This window comes from Scyliorhinus canicula, chromosome 9, assembly GCF_902713615.1.
Source record: "Scyliorhinus canicula chromosome 9, sScyCan1.1, whole genome shotgun sequence".
Taxonomy (NCBI): Eukaryota; Metazoa; Chordata; class Chondrichthyes; order Carcharhiniformes; family Scyliorhinidae; genus Scyliorhinus; species Scyliorhinus canicula.
The window spans coordinates 195439079-195454316 of NC_052154.1; the positions used below are offsets into that span (position 1 = coordinate 195439079).

The 15238-nt window shown below is 46.3% G+C and overlaps 1 protein-coding gene across 8 annotated transcripts in view; it reads left to right on the plus strand.

Moving 5' to 3' along the window:
- ano1a (anoctamin 1, calcium activated chloride channel a) overlaps window positions 1–15238 on the plus strand; it is a 290522-nt gene that overhangs the window by 108393 nt on the left and 166891 nt on the right. For 7 of the 8 annotated variants that reach the window (XM_038808410.1, XM_038808412.1, XM_038808413.1 and 4 more), the window contains one exon: window positions 13532–13586. The exons of the other annotated variant lie outside the window; for it this stretch is intronic. In XM_038808410.1, coding sequence (XP_038664338.1) covers window positions 13532–13586 — 55 coding nt within the window. The remainder of the gene's footprint in view (window positions 1–13531; window positions 13587–15238) is intronic. 8 annotated transcript variants of the gene reach the window in all.

Sequence of the window (15238 nt, forward strand, 5' to 3'; positions counted from 1 at the left end):
TAAGCATTGTGAGGGGGGGGAAATACTAAAGGGACTGACTTCCATGGAGGTGGATAAATCACCAGGGCCAGATGGATTGTATCCCAGGCTATTACAGGACTCTTGGAGAAAATAGCAGATGCCCTGATAGATGCAGGTGAGGTGTCAGAAGATTGGTGGTCTGCGAATGTTGTACCATCATTTAAAAAGGGTGCGAGGGGCAGGTCAATCTGTCCTCGGTGGTGGGAAATTAAATAGAATTAGTTCCAAGAGAATAAACAGCTTCTTGGAAAGGAACAGATTAATCAGGGATAGGCAGCATAGAATCATAGAATTTACAGTGCAGAAGGAGGCCATTCGGACCATCGAGTGTGCACTGGCCCTTGCAAAGAGCATCCTACCTTGGGTCACACCTCCGCCCTAGCCCCGTAACCCCACCTAACCTTGTTTTGGACACTTAAGGCAATTTCGCATAGCCAATCCACAATTTAGCAGAGCATGGTTTTGTTCAGGGCAGGTAGTCTTATAAATTAGTAACAAGCAGACTTGAAGAGGGTAGTGCAGTAAATGTTATCTACATAGATTTCAGTAAGGCATTTGGCAAGGTCTCACATGGCAGACTGGTTAGAAAAGCAACAGCCTTTGAGATGCAGCGGAATGTGGCAAGTTGGATCCAAAATTGGCTCAGCGACAGGAAACAAAGGGTACTGGTCGATGGATGTATTTGTGAATGAAAACGGTTTTCAGTGGCGTTCCACGGGGCTCTGTGCTGTTTGTTGTTGATGGGGAATTTTGCAGATGAGAAAAATGTTGGGTGGGTAGTTAACTGCGAGAAGGATAGCTGGTGTCTCCTGTATGATAGCAATGGTTTAGTTGAGTGGCAGAAAGTGGAAAATGGAATTCCATTCAGAAAAGTGTTTGGGAATGCATTTGGGGAGGGGGGTTGGGGTGGGAGCCAAAGTAAGGAATGCACAGTAAACGGGAGGGGTTGAGGAAGTGAGACCCCTTGGAGTGCATGTCCACAGATCCCTGAAGGTGGCAGGACAGGTGGATAAGGTGGTAGGACAGGTGGATAAGGTAATAAAGAGAGCATATGGAATGTCTTCCTTTCTTGGGTGAGATATTGAATACAGAGGCAGGGATGTGCAGATGGAAATATATAAAACATAGGTTAGGCCACAGTTGAAATTTGTGTACAGTTCTAGCCTCATTACAGGAAAGACATAACTGTCCTGGAGCGAACACAGGAAATTTACACGAATGTTGGCTGTACTTAGAAACTAGGCGAGATTGGATAGGCCTGGGTTGTTTTTCCGGCAGAGACTGAGGGATGACCTAATTGAGATGCACAAAAGTGTGGGGTGAACAGGAAAGACCTTGTTTTCCTAGCCGAGCGGTCTGTTATCAGGGGGCAGAGATTTAAGGTGATTGGTAGAAACACTAGAGGGTACATGAGGACAAAATGTCACCCAGAAGATGGGTAGGTGTTTGGAATTTTCTACCTGACTTGGTGGAGGCAGAAACCCATGAGGTACCTGGGTCTGCACCCAAAATACTGGACGGTGGAATTTGAATAGGCAGAGAGTTTTTAATAACGATTCTCAGCCGGGGCAGACGTGATTTGGCTGAAGAGCCTTTCTCTGTGCCGTAATCTTTCTCTGGTTCTAGTCTCATCACTAGTTCCCACTCCCTTCAGCTCAATGTAAATCTTTCTGCAGCATGATCAAATGGTAGAGCTGATGATGGCTCACTAAAGCAGTGGACCATCTGGGACACTGGTGAACAACCGACCAGGAATCCATCACCTTAATGAAATGACTATTTCAAGATCAAGAAAGAATCATGGTAGCAACTGAGAAAGGGAGCAAATTGAAACCAATAATGAGAAATAGAGGGAAAGTGTGATTTGAGTTGAGAAATGAAGGAATATTTGAAATCTCAATGTGTTAAATGTGGAGATGAGACTAAAATTTCCTTTCCTGGACCAGACTCCATGTAATTTGACCCAGGTGAGCTGTCTCCACAGCTGATTGTGTTCCTTTCCTATCCATCACATTCTTCACCGACATTCTTCTTCCACTTCCTTTTTGGAGTTGATCTGCACAATAATCTTTTAAATCTGATTTGAGGGAGGAAGTGATGTGAATGAAACCAGCCAGCAAAATAGAAGCCATTGGTTGAAAACCTCGGAGCGTCCCTGGACTAGAAAATATCTCCAGGTTTTCGAACGGTAAATCCAAAATGAGGCTGCGGCAGGTGGCGCCGTGGTTAGCACTGGGACTGCGGCGCTGAGGACACTGGTTCGAATCCCGGCCCTGGGTCACTGTCCTTGTGAATTTTGCACATTCTCCCCATGTCTACGTGGGTTTCACCCACACAACCCAAAAATGTGCAGGTCAGGAGGATTGGCCACTCTAAATTGCCCCTTAATTGGAAAAGAAAAATAATTGGGTAATCTAAATTTAAAGGAAATCCAAAATAATGGGGTAGGTCACAGCAAACCAAAATAATCACCCCATACTTACTGTAGACGAGTAATTCTGGTGATGATAGAAGAAAACTGAAACGTCTTCATCTGCTATTCCTCTGCTATTGCAAGTCTTAACTGAATTAAGCCCCTGTTAAAATAGCTTCCAGAGAAACATCCTGTGAATGCAACAGTAATTTCTAGCCTTGCGTCTTGACATTAAGGCATTGCTTTCGGGAAAGGAATGACTCATTATTCCTGTTCTATCGTTCCTCTGGCATCAACATGTGTGTGGCAGCTCAAGTTTCCCAGTTCGAAAGGAATTGAATCATCCAAGGTCCCTGGCCAGTATAATTTAGCCAGGTCAGGTTCAAATTTGTTATCGTGGTCTGATAGGAATTGTACATGCCCCAGTAACTGAATACTGTAGTGCAATTGTGACATTGTGTCACTGCATCGTGTCCATTGATTTGAAGAATGACTAAAACTATTGGAAGGATCAAAATCAATCAATCAAAATCAAAATCAATATTTGTCAATGTGGCTTCCAAGAGATAATTTTCAAAAAGAAAATCAGAATGTAAAGTTGTTTCGAATGGTGTTCCACAGGGCTCGGTGTTGGGACACTTTGGGTGCGATTCTCCGCCCCTCACGCCGGGTGGGAGAATAGCGGGAGGGCCTCCCGACATTTTTCACGCCCTCCCGCTATTCTCCCCCCCCCCCCCCCCCCCCACGCCCAACCCATGCCACGAATCGCTGCTCGCTGTTTTTTATGGCGAGCGGCGATTCTCCAAGGCCGATGGGCCGAGCGGCCGGCCCTTCACGCCCGTTTCACCACGGCAGCAACCACACCTGCTCGCTGCCGTCGTGAAACGGGCGCCAGATGCCTGTTTGGGGCATCTAGAGGCCCGATTGGCATGGGAGCACCACGACTGTTCTCGGGAGGGGACAGGCCCGCGATCGGGCCTCTAGATGCCGCCATGACGCTTGACGTGCGGCCTTGACGACCGTCGCCAAGGCGGCGCCGCCGTGATACATGGGGCTGCGCTCCTAGCCCTGCCCAGGGGGGAGAATCGGCCCCGGAAGTGGCCGTGAAGGCTGCCGTGGGTCACGGCCTGTCCCACGGCAGCCTTTACCATTCTCCGCACTTGCGGAGAATCTCGCCCTTACTCTGTGTGTTATATATTATCGATTTGGACATGAAGTGGGGAGCACGATTGGGAAATTTGCAGACAACACAAAGATTGGCCGCATGGTGGACAGCGTAGAGGATAGCTATAATCTCCAAAATAATTTAGATGGGTTGGTGGAGTGGGGTATAAAGTGGCAGATTAAATTTAACACAAGTGTGAGGTCATGCATTTGGGGCGGTCAAACGGTTATAGGGAGTACATCACAATAAATGGGAATATACTAAGGGGGAGATTCCCGTACCAGCCTCCCCGAACAGGCACTGGAATGTGGCGACTAGGGGCTTTTCACAGTAACTTCATTGAAGCCTACTCGTGACAATAAGCGATTCTTATTTCATTTCATTTTATTTCAAGTGAGAGATCTTCATGTAAAAATACACAGGTGCCAAAGGCAGCAGTGCAAGTCGACACGGTTTTTAAGAAAGCTTATGTAATGTCCTTGTTAATTGGCAGAGGTATAGAATCTAAAAATTCAGATATAATGTTGGAATTACATAAAACACTGGTGAGGCCACAGCTGGGGTATTGTGTGCAATTCTGGTCACCACATTACAGGAAGGACGTTATTGCTCTGGAGAGAGAGCAGACGAGATTTACAAAAATGTTGCCAGGGCTACAAAAGTGTGTCCATGAGGAGAGACTGGATAGGTTGGTGTTATTTTCCTTGGAACAAAGATGGCTGACGTGATTTAATTGAGGTGTACAAAGTTGAGGGGGAAGAGATCGAGTGAACAGGATAAAATTGTTTGAATTGGCAGAGAGCTCTAGAACCAGGGGACAGAAATTCAAGATGTGCTTGGATTCAGGTTGAAATTAAATTCTATACAATAGGTTCATTGCAATTGATATTTGCTTATTGCACCGATAGGCTTTGCAAATCTACGACAGTGAGGTTTGAGTTTTCGGTTCCATTCGATGTCATTTTTTTTTTCAGTAGCGAGTCCTCGATCTTGATTAATTGCCGAGCATCATAAAAACAGAATGGCTGTAAGCTAGGTGAATTTTTCACTGGTCAGCAGTTTTGGCATGGTCATTTTAAGCTCTATCCAGAATGTAAGCCCATATGCTATGCGCATTATCATTCTCTTTTTGAAAGATAATATATTTCAAGACAATTCTGTTGTTTGATCCAAAACTGTTGATGACATACAGGCACAATTCAACTGAATGGGAACAAAGTCCCATAGCGAGCCCTTTTAGCTGCGTGTTTCCCAGCGCTCGTAGTACCGAGAAACACATAGCTATAAAATGCCACTCGCATTAAATAAGGGGCCTCAGCAGGGAGCATGCGGCTAAGACTGCACATAGCCCCGTTTTATACTCCGAGGAGCTCCATTCGCCAGAACTCCTTAGTGTAACGAGAGATCAGGACACCATTTTTAAATAGTGTCCCGCTCTTGAGGCCCCCAAGCCCCAACTCACTATGGGAGGGTTCCCGCACGCCCCTCCAAACACGCGCGTAGGGCACTCCTGGCCTGATCACCAGCACACAATGCCAGCTTGGCACCTTGGCAGTGCTGACCTGCCACCCTGGCAGTGCCCCTCATCTGGCCATGCCACCTGGGCACCTTGGTGGTTCCAGGTGGCATTTTCAGGGTGCCTGGTTGGCACCAGCTGTGCCAGTGTACCACAGTGCCCCAAAGGGCAAGCACCTGGGGGCCTCCAATCTCCTGGCAGACCCCAATGAGTGCTGTTCCATCTGGTCCCTATTTTTGGGGGATTGTGGGTGGGATTTACATCGCCACATCTCTTGAGATCACGTTGGGTCTCTCGCGGCGTTGTGAGCCGGGTAGATCCCTGGAGCAAGGCCTCCTAGATTTTATCGGCCACACTGTGCTGAGGCGAGCTGCTTTTCTGGCGCAGCATGGCTGTTGGATTGTGCCCATAGAGAGGTTCTTGTGCTGTTTGGTACAGTTTCTATTTTGTGTTTGGTCCTTGTCCAGTGAAGTAGTTGAGGCTCCTTCATTAAATGTTTTTAAGATAAAGACAGATAGATAGTTTTTTTGAAGAATAAAGGGATTAAGGGTTATGGTGTTCGGGCCGGAAAGTGGAGCTGAGTCCACAAAAGATCAGCCATGATCTAATTGAATGGTGGAGCAGGCTCGAGGGGCCAGATGGCCGACTCCTGCTCCTAATTCTTGTGTTCTCACGATTATCTGTTTAAAACCCATCCTCCAGAGTTGTGAGAAGTAGTGACCATTCCATATCTTCTCCAGTTAGCAACTTTATTAGTGGTTAGACTTTGTGTGGTCCAGCCCAAACACATTAAAAACTAACATCGCAAGTTTCAGTTCACAGAGGACCTGGAGTTTATTACAGAAACTTTACAATCTGAGAAATTGTAAAGGCTGAGGGTGACGTCTGAGCTAAATGCAAGATCCATGAGCCTATGATAGTGATTTATGGAAATGAGGGTGAGGGGACCCAGAATAAGAGGGGACATCTGTTGAGTCATTTGAATAATGAAATCAGCAACATTTTTCATCATGCAAATTTGGAGCCGGTTGGGTAAATTGAAATTTCCAAGAATCAGATCGATTATAGTTTTAAAAATTGGATAATAAGGGATATGGAGTAAAAGTAGAGTGCAGGTACGGGTTATCCATGATTGAATTGAATGTGCAACAATTTGATGGGCTGAATGGCTTACTCCTGTTCATTAGCATAATTAATTGGCAACCTGCTGAGCGAGTGGCTGCCACTATAGGAATAGGCAGGAATAGGAATGGGCAGCACAGTAGCATGGTGGTTAGCATAAATGCTTCACAGCTCCAGGGTCCCAGGTTCGATTCCGGCTTGGGTCACTGTCTGTGCGGAGTCTGCACGTCCTCCCTGTGTGTGCGTGGGTTTCCTCCGGGTGCTCCGGTTTCCTCCCACAGTCCAAAGATGTGCGGGTTAGGTGGATTGGCCATGCTAAATTGCCCGTAGTGTCCTAAAAAAGTAAGGTTACGGGGGGGGGTTGTTGGGTTACGGGTATAGGGTGGATACGTGGGTTTGAGTAGGGTGATCATGGCTCGGCACAACATCGAGGGCCGAAGGGCCTGTTCTGTGCTGTACTGTTCTATGTTCTATGTCTATGAATGTAATTGCTTCCATTTTACCAAGAAGTTTATCAAAAAAAAAACCATGCTGAAGGGTTACTAAAAAGAAATCCCATCTTCCGATGGGTTTTGCACTATGGGCGAGATTCCCTGGCCTCCCCACAGCGTGTCTCTCGGCATTGTGAGGAGACGTGCCATTGGCTGGCTGCCAGACCTTCTGGACCTGACGTTGTCCCATTGAATCCACTGGGAAATCTGTGGCGGGGGTGCATTTTTGGCCAGAAGGAAAGATCCTGTCGGCATAAACAGTCAGAAGAGCTCGTCCTATAATTTTGAAGATAAAAGAGTAATCTGGCTGTATTCCAGAGGCTCAGTACTCTCTGACAAGAGGAACTGCCAAACATTGTCTGTTTTACTCTGGCATGGATCATCATGTCTCCTGTTCCTCTCCAATCTGTTAATTGGCAAGAAACGCAGCCCATTTAGTTATTTTATAGACCTCTGCTGTAAGGTTTCCTTAGTCCAGCATTGCTCTGAAGAAGCAACCAAGGTCCTTGAGCCAACTGAGAAGTTGAGGTTCTTCGATCTAAGAATCATTCCTGTAGCTCTCCTGTGGACCTTTTCTAAGACCCTGATTCACCCACCATATTAGGGAACTGAACACTCACTAAAATCTAAGACTTGTAATGGAGAGTGAGATCTTAGAACTATAGAAATGATTCAGCCCATCATGTTCTTGCTGATCCAAAGGCACCCAGGTGCCCTTTCTAATCCCACCTCCCTGCACCCGCTCCATAGCCCTGTACCTTACAGCCCTTTAGGTGCAGGTCCAGGTACTTTTTAAAAAAGAGTTTAGGGTCTCGGCCTCCACCGCCAGCTCAGGCAGCAAATTCCAGACATCCACCAACGTCTGCGTAAAAAGGTTTTTCCTTGCGTCCCCTCTAATCTTTCTGCTACTATGCTTGATTCTATGACCCATGGTTTTATAACTCTCTACAATGGAAACTGATTCCTCCTTCCTGTTCTATCTCTACACCTCACAATTTTGTACACCACAATCGTGTCACCCCTCCGCCTTCTCTGTTGCAAGTTAAGCAACCCCAATTTCTCCTCTTAGCTGCAATTTTCCAGTCCTGGCAACATTCTTGTAAACCTCCTCTGCCCTCTCTCCAGAGCAATTACATCCTTCCTGTCTAATGTGGTGACCAGAACTCTGCACAATACTCCAGCTGTTGCCTCACCAGTGTTTTATACAGTTCCATCATTGTATCCATACATTTGTATTCTATGCCTCAGCCAATGAAGGAGAGCATTCCACAGGCCTTCTTTACAACCTTATCTACCTGTACTGCTACCTTTAGGGATCTGTGCACTTGCACACCAAGGTCTCTCGCTTCATCTACCCCTCTCCGTATATCTTGATGGAGAATCTCTGTTACGGGGATCTTATAGAAACATTTAAAATTATGAAGGGAATAGATAGGATAGATGCGGGCAGGTTGTTTCCACTGGCGGGTGACAGCAGAACTAGGGGGCATAGCCTCAAAATAAGGGGAAGTAGATTTAGAACTGAGTTTAGGAGGAACTTCTTCACCCAAAGGGTTGTGAATCTATGGAATTCCTTGCCCAGTGAAGCAGTTGAGGCTCCTTCATTACATGTTTTTAAGGTAAAGATAGATAGTTTTTTGAAGAATAAAGGGATTAAGGGTTATGGTGTTCGGGCCGGAAAGTGGAGCTGAGTCCACAAAAGATCAGCCATGATCTCATTGAATGGCGGAGCAGGCTCGAGGGGCCAGATGGCCTACTCCTGCTCCTAGTTCTTATGTTCTTATGTTCTTATGTCACAAGGTTTTCAAAAACCCACCCATGCGACACCCATGCACTTATTAGCTAAAGACATGCTGACGAACGTGATCTCAGATTTTGAAGCATTATGAAGAAATATAGTAGCAGGCCACTCAGCCCTTTGAGCCTGATCTGCAATTCAATACGCTTGTGCCCGATCTGACTGGTGACCCTTCACCCCCTTGTTTATTAAGAACCTATCTATCTCTGCCTGCAAAACATTCAAAGATTCTGCTTCCGCTGCCTTTTTGTGAAAGCAAGTTACAAACACCCTCTACCTTTTTAAAGAACAAAGGGCGAGATTCTCCGCAAATGCGGAGAATCGTAAAGGCAGCCGTGGGACAGGCCGTGACCAATGGCAGCCTTCACTCCCACTTCCGGGGCCGGTTCGCCCCCCCCCCGGGCGGGGCTAGGAGCGCGGCCCCGTGCGTCACGGCGGCGCGGCTTTGACGACGGTCATCAAGGCCGCACGTCAAGCGTCAAGGCGGCTGACGCGGCCGATGACGTCAGCCGTGCGTGCGCAGGTTGGACAACGCCAACCCGCGCATGCGCAGTTGGCGTCTTTCTCCTCAGCCGCCCGGCAATACGTGGCGGCTTGATCTTGCGGGGCGGCGGAGGGGAAAGAGTGCGTCTGTTTTGGACGCTGGCCCGACGATCGGTGGGCACCGATCACGGGCCTGTCCCCTCCCGAGCACAGTCGTGGTGCTCCCGTGCCAATCGGGCCTCTAGATGCCCCAAACGGGCATCTGATGCTCGTTTCACGACGGCAGCGAGCAGGTGTGTTTGCTGCTGTGTTGAAACGGGCGTGAAGGCCCAGCCGCTCGGAGAATCGCCGCTTGCCGTAAAAAAACAGCGAGTGCCGATTCGTGGCGTGGGTCAGGGGAGGGGGGGGGAAGAGTAGCAGGAGGGCGTGAAAAATGTCGGGAGGCCCTCCCGCTATTCTCCCACCTGGCGTGGGGGGGGCAGAGAATCGTGCCCAAAGATTCTCTTCATCTCTGTCATACATAACACTGGTTAACTACCGCTTTATCTACCCCTCTCCGTATATCTTGATAGAGAATCTCTGTTACATCACAAGGTTTTCAAAAACCCACCCATGCAAAAGTATATCTTGGAGCATGGATGGAGCCTTCGGCTGAATCCTGTGGATCATAGTTTCAGAAGAATGTCACGACCTTGGAGGGGGGGGGGGAAGGAGATTTAGTAGAATGGTGCCAGAGACGGGGAAGTTCCAGTCTGTGTAGACGCTGTGATTGTTCTCCTTCAGGCAAAGGTTTGATTGGTTGCATTCCAAATCGTGAAGGGCTTTCTTGGAGTAAATATGGCAAAACGTTCCAGTGGAAAAAGAATAGGTAACCAGTGAATGCCGATTTTTCTGGTGAATGCTCATGGTTTAATAGATGGGGCTGACATTGTCTTATGCAGCAAGTGGTCGCGATCTGGAAAGTTATGACTGAAAGGCTGGTGGCCTATAAAAAGTGTAGATTCAATAGTAAATTTTTTTTTAATGAGTTTGGTAAATGCTTCAAAGAAAAAATAATCACGGAGTGCATGAGGCAATGAGGAACCCCTTTTTAAAAAAAAAAAGGGTTGTGGCGGGTGTTTTATACACAGCAGGATTCCACAGATAGTGGGTATTTTTTTTTAGTTGAGGGAGAAAAGTTCACATGGATAGTGGGATAACTATATCGACACAGAATCATTACTGTCCATTTGAATGAGCAGATTGGTGGGGTGAAAGCCCAATTGGCACGGTGGGGTCTGGTGTGCGTCATCAACACCCTTAATCGCACTTTAATCTGGTGCTTTAAATTTCATTTGTGATTTGCTTTTTGAATCAGGCAGTATCCCTTTTTTAAGGAGTTCCCCTTTAATTGTCCCCTCAGTTTACTTGATTGATTTCAATTGGTTAATTGTTTATTTAAAATGAGCTCCAACATATTGTTTTGCATAGCTTTCCGCTTCGAGTAGGACTCACTTGTTGACACTTGTCTGCTGATAACTCTCAACCAGACCCATCTTGGGAATGGGTTGATTGAGTCCAATGTGAAACGTTGTTGTTTTAGCAAAATGGCAAAGGTGGAGCCATATTGGATCCTTCGGATAGAACAGTACAGCACAGAACAGGCCCTTTGGCCCTCGATGTTGTGCCGAGCAATGATCTCCCTACCCAAGTCAACGTATCCACCCTATACCAGTAACCCAACAACCCCCACCCATTGTTAATTGGCCATCAGAATAAGATGACTGGAATCCATGGGTGCCATTTCTTTACAAGCCATACAAAATAAACACTTTTATTGATATGACTTATTATTCTTGCTCTGTTTAATGCAAGCGTGACTAACTTAGACGCATTGGGAGGTTAAGAATTTGCAAAACCTGACTCTGGTCTCGATAGGAACCAAACCTCTGGGCGCGTGCATGGCCAGGGGACAGTTAACAACTTAGTCATGAACATGTTAGTATCGTAGAATTTGCAGTAGAGAAGGAGGCCATTCGGCCCATCGAGTCTGCACCGGCCTTTGGAAAGAGCACCCTACTTATGCCCATGCTTCCACCCTATCCCCGTAACCCAGTAACCCAACCTAACCTTTTGGAAACTAAGGGGCAATTTAGAATGGCCAATCCAGCTAACCTGCACATCTTTAGACTGTGGGATGAAACCGGAGGAAACCCACGCAGACACTGGGAGAAACTCCACACAGACAGTCACCCGAGGTTGGAATCGAACCCGGGTCTCTGGAGCTGAGAAGCAGCAGTGCTGCCCACTGTGCCACCCCACTCGTGGTCAAGCAGAAAATATCGAGAAATTGAAGCTTAATCCGCTTTGAAGTTGTTACGCCCCAGGTGGGAAGGACTGAAGTTGCTCCCCTCTATTCTACCTTCTCGCTTGGTCACCATAAAGGTTCAAGGTTTTACAGGATATGCCTTTTTTTTTTCAAACAAAAAGTATTTAACTGTTAAAGCTGTGGACAATAAGGAGCGAAACAAACAAGGTTTTATTCAACTTGAGTAAATTTATTAACCACTAAACCAGAAAGAGAAAATAAAAATGCCATGTCATACACACAGGTATATGAAATGAGAGAAGTTAGGAATCCAATAAATTTAAAGTTAAAATAACATTCAGATTAGTGACTTTTATTGCTTTTGAGGTACAGATTTCTTAACGCTGGCTGATTTTGTTAAGGAATGGGTTAAGGGACATTCCAATTAAATGTCTCATTGATGTTATGTATCCAATAATTGACACTGATCTGTAAAGAAGCTTCAGCTGGCCTTTTGGGGCATGTGATGTGATAGTTTTTGTACAGAGTTGTGTTAAAGGAAAATTAAGGAGCAGAACTTTTGACTCTTTATACAACAGCAGCTAAACGGCTAACCGATTTGAATTAGTTAGTTTCATGGATGCAGTCAAATGTAGATGATGCAATTATTTTGCGATCTCAATTCGTTGGTAGATTCCCATGTCCGGTTTTGGGTGGGATTAGCGGGGCTGTTTCTCAGCATCTGCAGCGTCGAGAGACTCCTTATTCAGGGGCACTTTGCCTGGTTCAGGAATGCCCCGTCAAGGCCATGGTCCTTTCCTGCACTGGTGAGCGCGCATCATTTTTAAAGGCAGCCCTGATCTTTCGACTGTTTCTCCCCCCCCCTCCTCGGTTGCCCCCCGGTCTCTGGACTCCCCCATTTCACTCTCTATTCCAGGGTCCTCGAGCCCCACTTCTTATGGGAAAGGGCACCTTGACACTGTCCATCCGGAACCATGGCAGTGTTCCTTCCAGGGTGCCACCCTGCCCTGTCCCCAATCACTAGGGGGTCTCCAAAGTCTCCCATCCACAGGTGCCATCACAATGAGTCCATGTGTGTGTGTATTAAACAATGCCCTGGCAAGGTCTCCCAGGCAAGGCCATTGGGTCCTGGGTGTGGGGAGAATCCGAATGTATATTTAAATGAGCTTAATGACTCCTATACTGATCTGGAGCGAGATCCAAATTGCGACATCTCGCAAAGTTCCGTTCAATCTTCAGACTTCTCCAGTGTCGCGTATCTCGTGAGGGGCCTCCAGATTCACCTGCTTTGTTGCGATACCAATTCGGGTGCAAAGAGGCTGTTAAATCTCACCCTCCACACTCCCCTGAGGGTAGTTTTTTTTTTCACCTTCACCTTGGCTTGTGGGCCTGCATTTGTAGTAGTTTATTCTGTATCTTTTCAAATTGCAAAATTTCCGTTAAATTTGATATTTGCCAAATTCAAGCCTTGTGACGAACCTAAGCAAGTACATTGATTTCCAAATGTTATTTGCACGATAACTTGTAACCTTGCCAGTTGGCCTGTCAGTTAACATATTAATACTTGAATGGAAGATATTTTTACAGCAGAGGTACAACCTAACCTACATGCTTTTACAGTCCTCTGCTTTATCACCAATATATGCAAAGGGATTCAATTGTTATTATGCTTAATGTTTTTCCTGGTTCTGTTCAACCTCCAAATACCTCTAGCTCCCACCCATAGGGAAAAATCTAATCGAGGTTTCCACTCTTGTCTGGCTGTGGATTTTTTTTTCTATTTCTCTCTTGATCACTTTCAAGTCCTCCGCTAGATAGCATTGTACATTACCGATTTGATTTCCCGAATAGCAGCACAGGGATGTGAAGCGGCAGTAACACTTCACTTCCAACAGATTACGAAGAGCCGGAGTTCTCCAGCCTTTGGTATTCTCTGTTCCCGCGGCAGCACGTTCCCACCCACAGGTTTCCCGGAGGCATGGGGTAGCTTCAATGCAAAATCCCTTTGACGAGCGGCAGGAGTAGGGAATCCCACCGCCAGCGAACAGCGCACCGCTGAGAAACAAACGGGTGAGGGACCTGAGAATCCCGCCCAAAGTAGCAAAGTTCTAAGTGCATCAAGAATTTAGACAATAGCTTGAATGTTTATAAATGGTGCTGCCATGTTTAATTACAATTTGCTCTTTTCTCTTTTACCTCCCCACAACCGCTTAGATTTGATCTTTCAGATAAGGATAACTTTTTCACCACCACGACGAGAAGCACAATAGTGAGTATTGAAACTTTTATTTTTATTTCAAAGCTTAATTTGGGTCACTCGTATCTTAAACTCCATTTTTGTTTTAGGAACCAGTGTCATAGCTCCAGCTTCACCCCTCAAATATCCTGTGAATAACATCTCTTTGCAACAGCTAAATGATTTCCGTTTTGTGTAACTCCCAGGGCAACCTGGTGTGTGGCCTGGCTGTATAAAAATTTGAAAAATGAGGGTTACTTTGGAAAGGGCAATAGATTTGACTTTTGAGAAAGTAGGGTTCGACTTTGAGATGCAGCTGATGTACCCTGGCTTCAGCATGTGTGAGATCACATTGTCCGATACATGGGAAATGTCCAGTCTCCGGATTGAATGAAAAAATAGTTCTATGATTTAAAAAATACATGTATAACTCCAGGAGCAAGAATTACCAAAAAGTATCTTCTTGGAACAAGAGGTAAAAAGATAGAATTACAAAAACTGATCTTATTGATACCAAAGTGCAAGTTGATCGTGAATGTGTGAACCAGTGAACTGTTAAATACAACTTGTTAATCTATAGTTTGGATTCTGGTTCAATGTGTGCTGATGTCAGAGAAAATTAATTCAATTTATTATGAAAAATTATTGACAAAATTAGAATTTTAGCCCAGCCAGATCACAACTGTGTGCAAGTGCATGCAGATTAATACAAACAGTCAGGTACATCTCTTAGTAATATTTAATCAACTTCCAAAAAGATTTTTTTAAACCATCCATTGCGTGACTCGTGTGTCGATATTTATGTGTTTGGCATGATAAACATCCATTAACCAACTATAAAACAAATGAGAGTTTATGTCGTAAGACTTTATTGATGTAAATGACTCCATTATGTACTATTACCTGTCCATGTGATGACAGTGCACATTATGAAGAAAGTGTTTGGTAGTAAGACAGCTCGTGCGTCAGATGTCTTCTGAATAAGTTTTTCAAACTGTAACGAAGCTAGGATAAGCAAACACTCCCTAAATGCATTGCCCACGTTGAGAGTAATCGTATGGTTTAAAATCTCTTCGTGTCCAGTTATATTCTCGTGTGGTGTTGGGAGGATGTTGAGGTTTTGGTAGAGTACAGAAAAGGGCCACAAGATTGGTTCTTGGGCAAACACCTTAGTTACCCAAATACCGTAACTGTGAAGAGTGCAGTGGCTGAAGAAGGGCAGAGTCTGGCAGTTGGGTTTAGGAGCTATACAGAGGCCGGATTCTCCCTTTGGGGGAACTAAGTCCCCATGGCTGCAGGAAAACGGCCGAGAATCACTCTAGACATTTTCCTCAAGTCTGGGGTGATTCCCCGTTTTCCAGGGGGCCAGCAGGCTTTTGGTGTGTGTCCCGCTGCTCTGGCTGCTGGCAGGGCCCTGCTGTACAGACCGTGCGGCCACACACACGCACAGTGGCCAACAGTGGATACGCACATGTGCACGCCGGCCCACCTTGACGTGGGCGCCGCCGACAAGGCGGAGCCACACAGCGGGTCTGCGCGGAGGAAGATGGATCGCAATGGCTCGCTGATCGGTGGCCCCAGAACGCGGGCCTGTCCGTCGTGAGGCCCCCCCCCCCCCCCCTGCACCGGTCCGATCCCCCCCCCCCACCATAATGCCCACATCAGCCGCGACTCTAGAGTTCCCG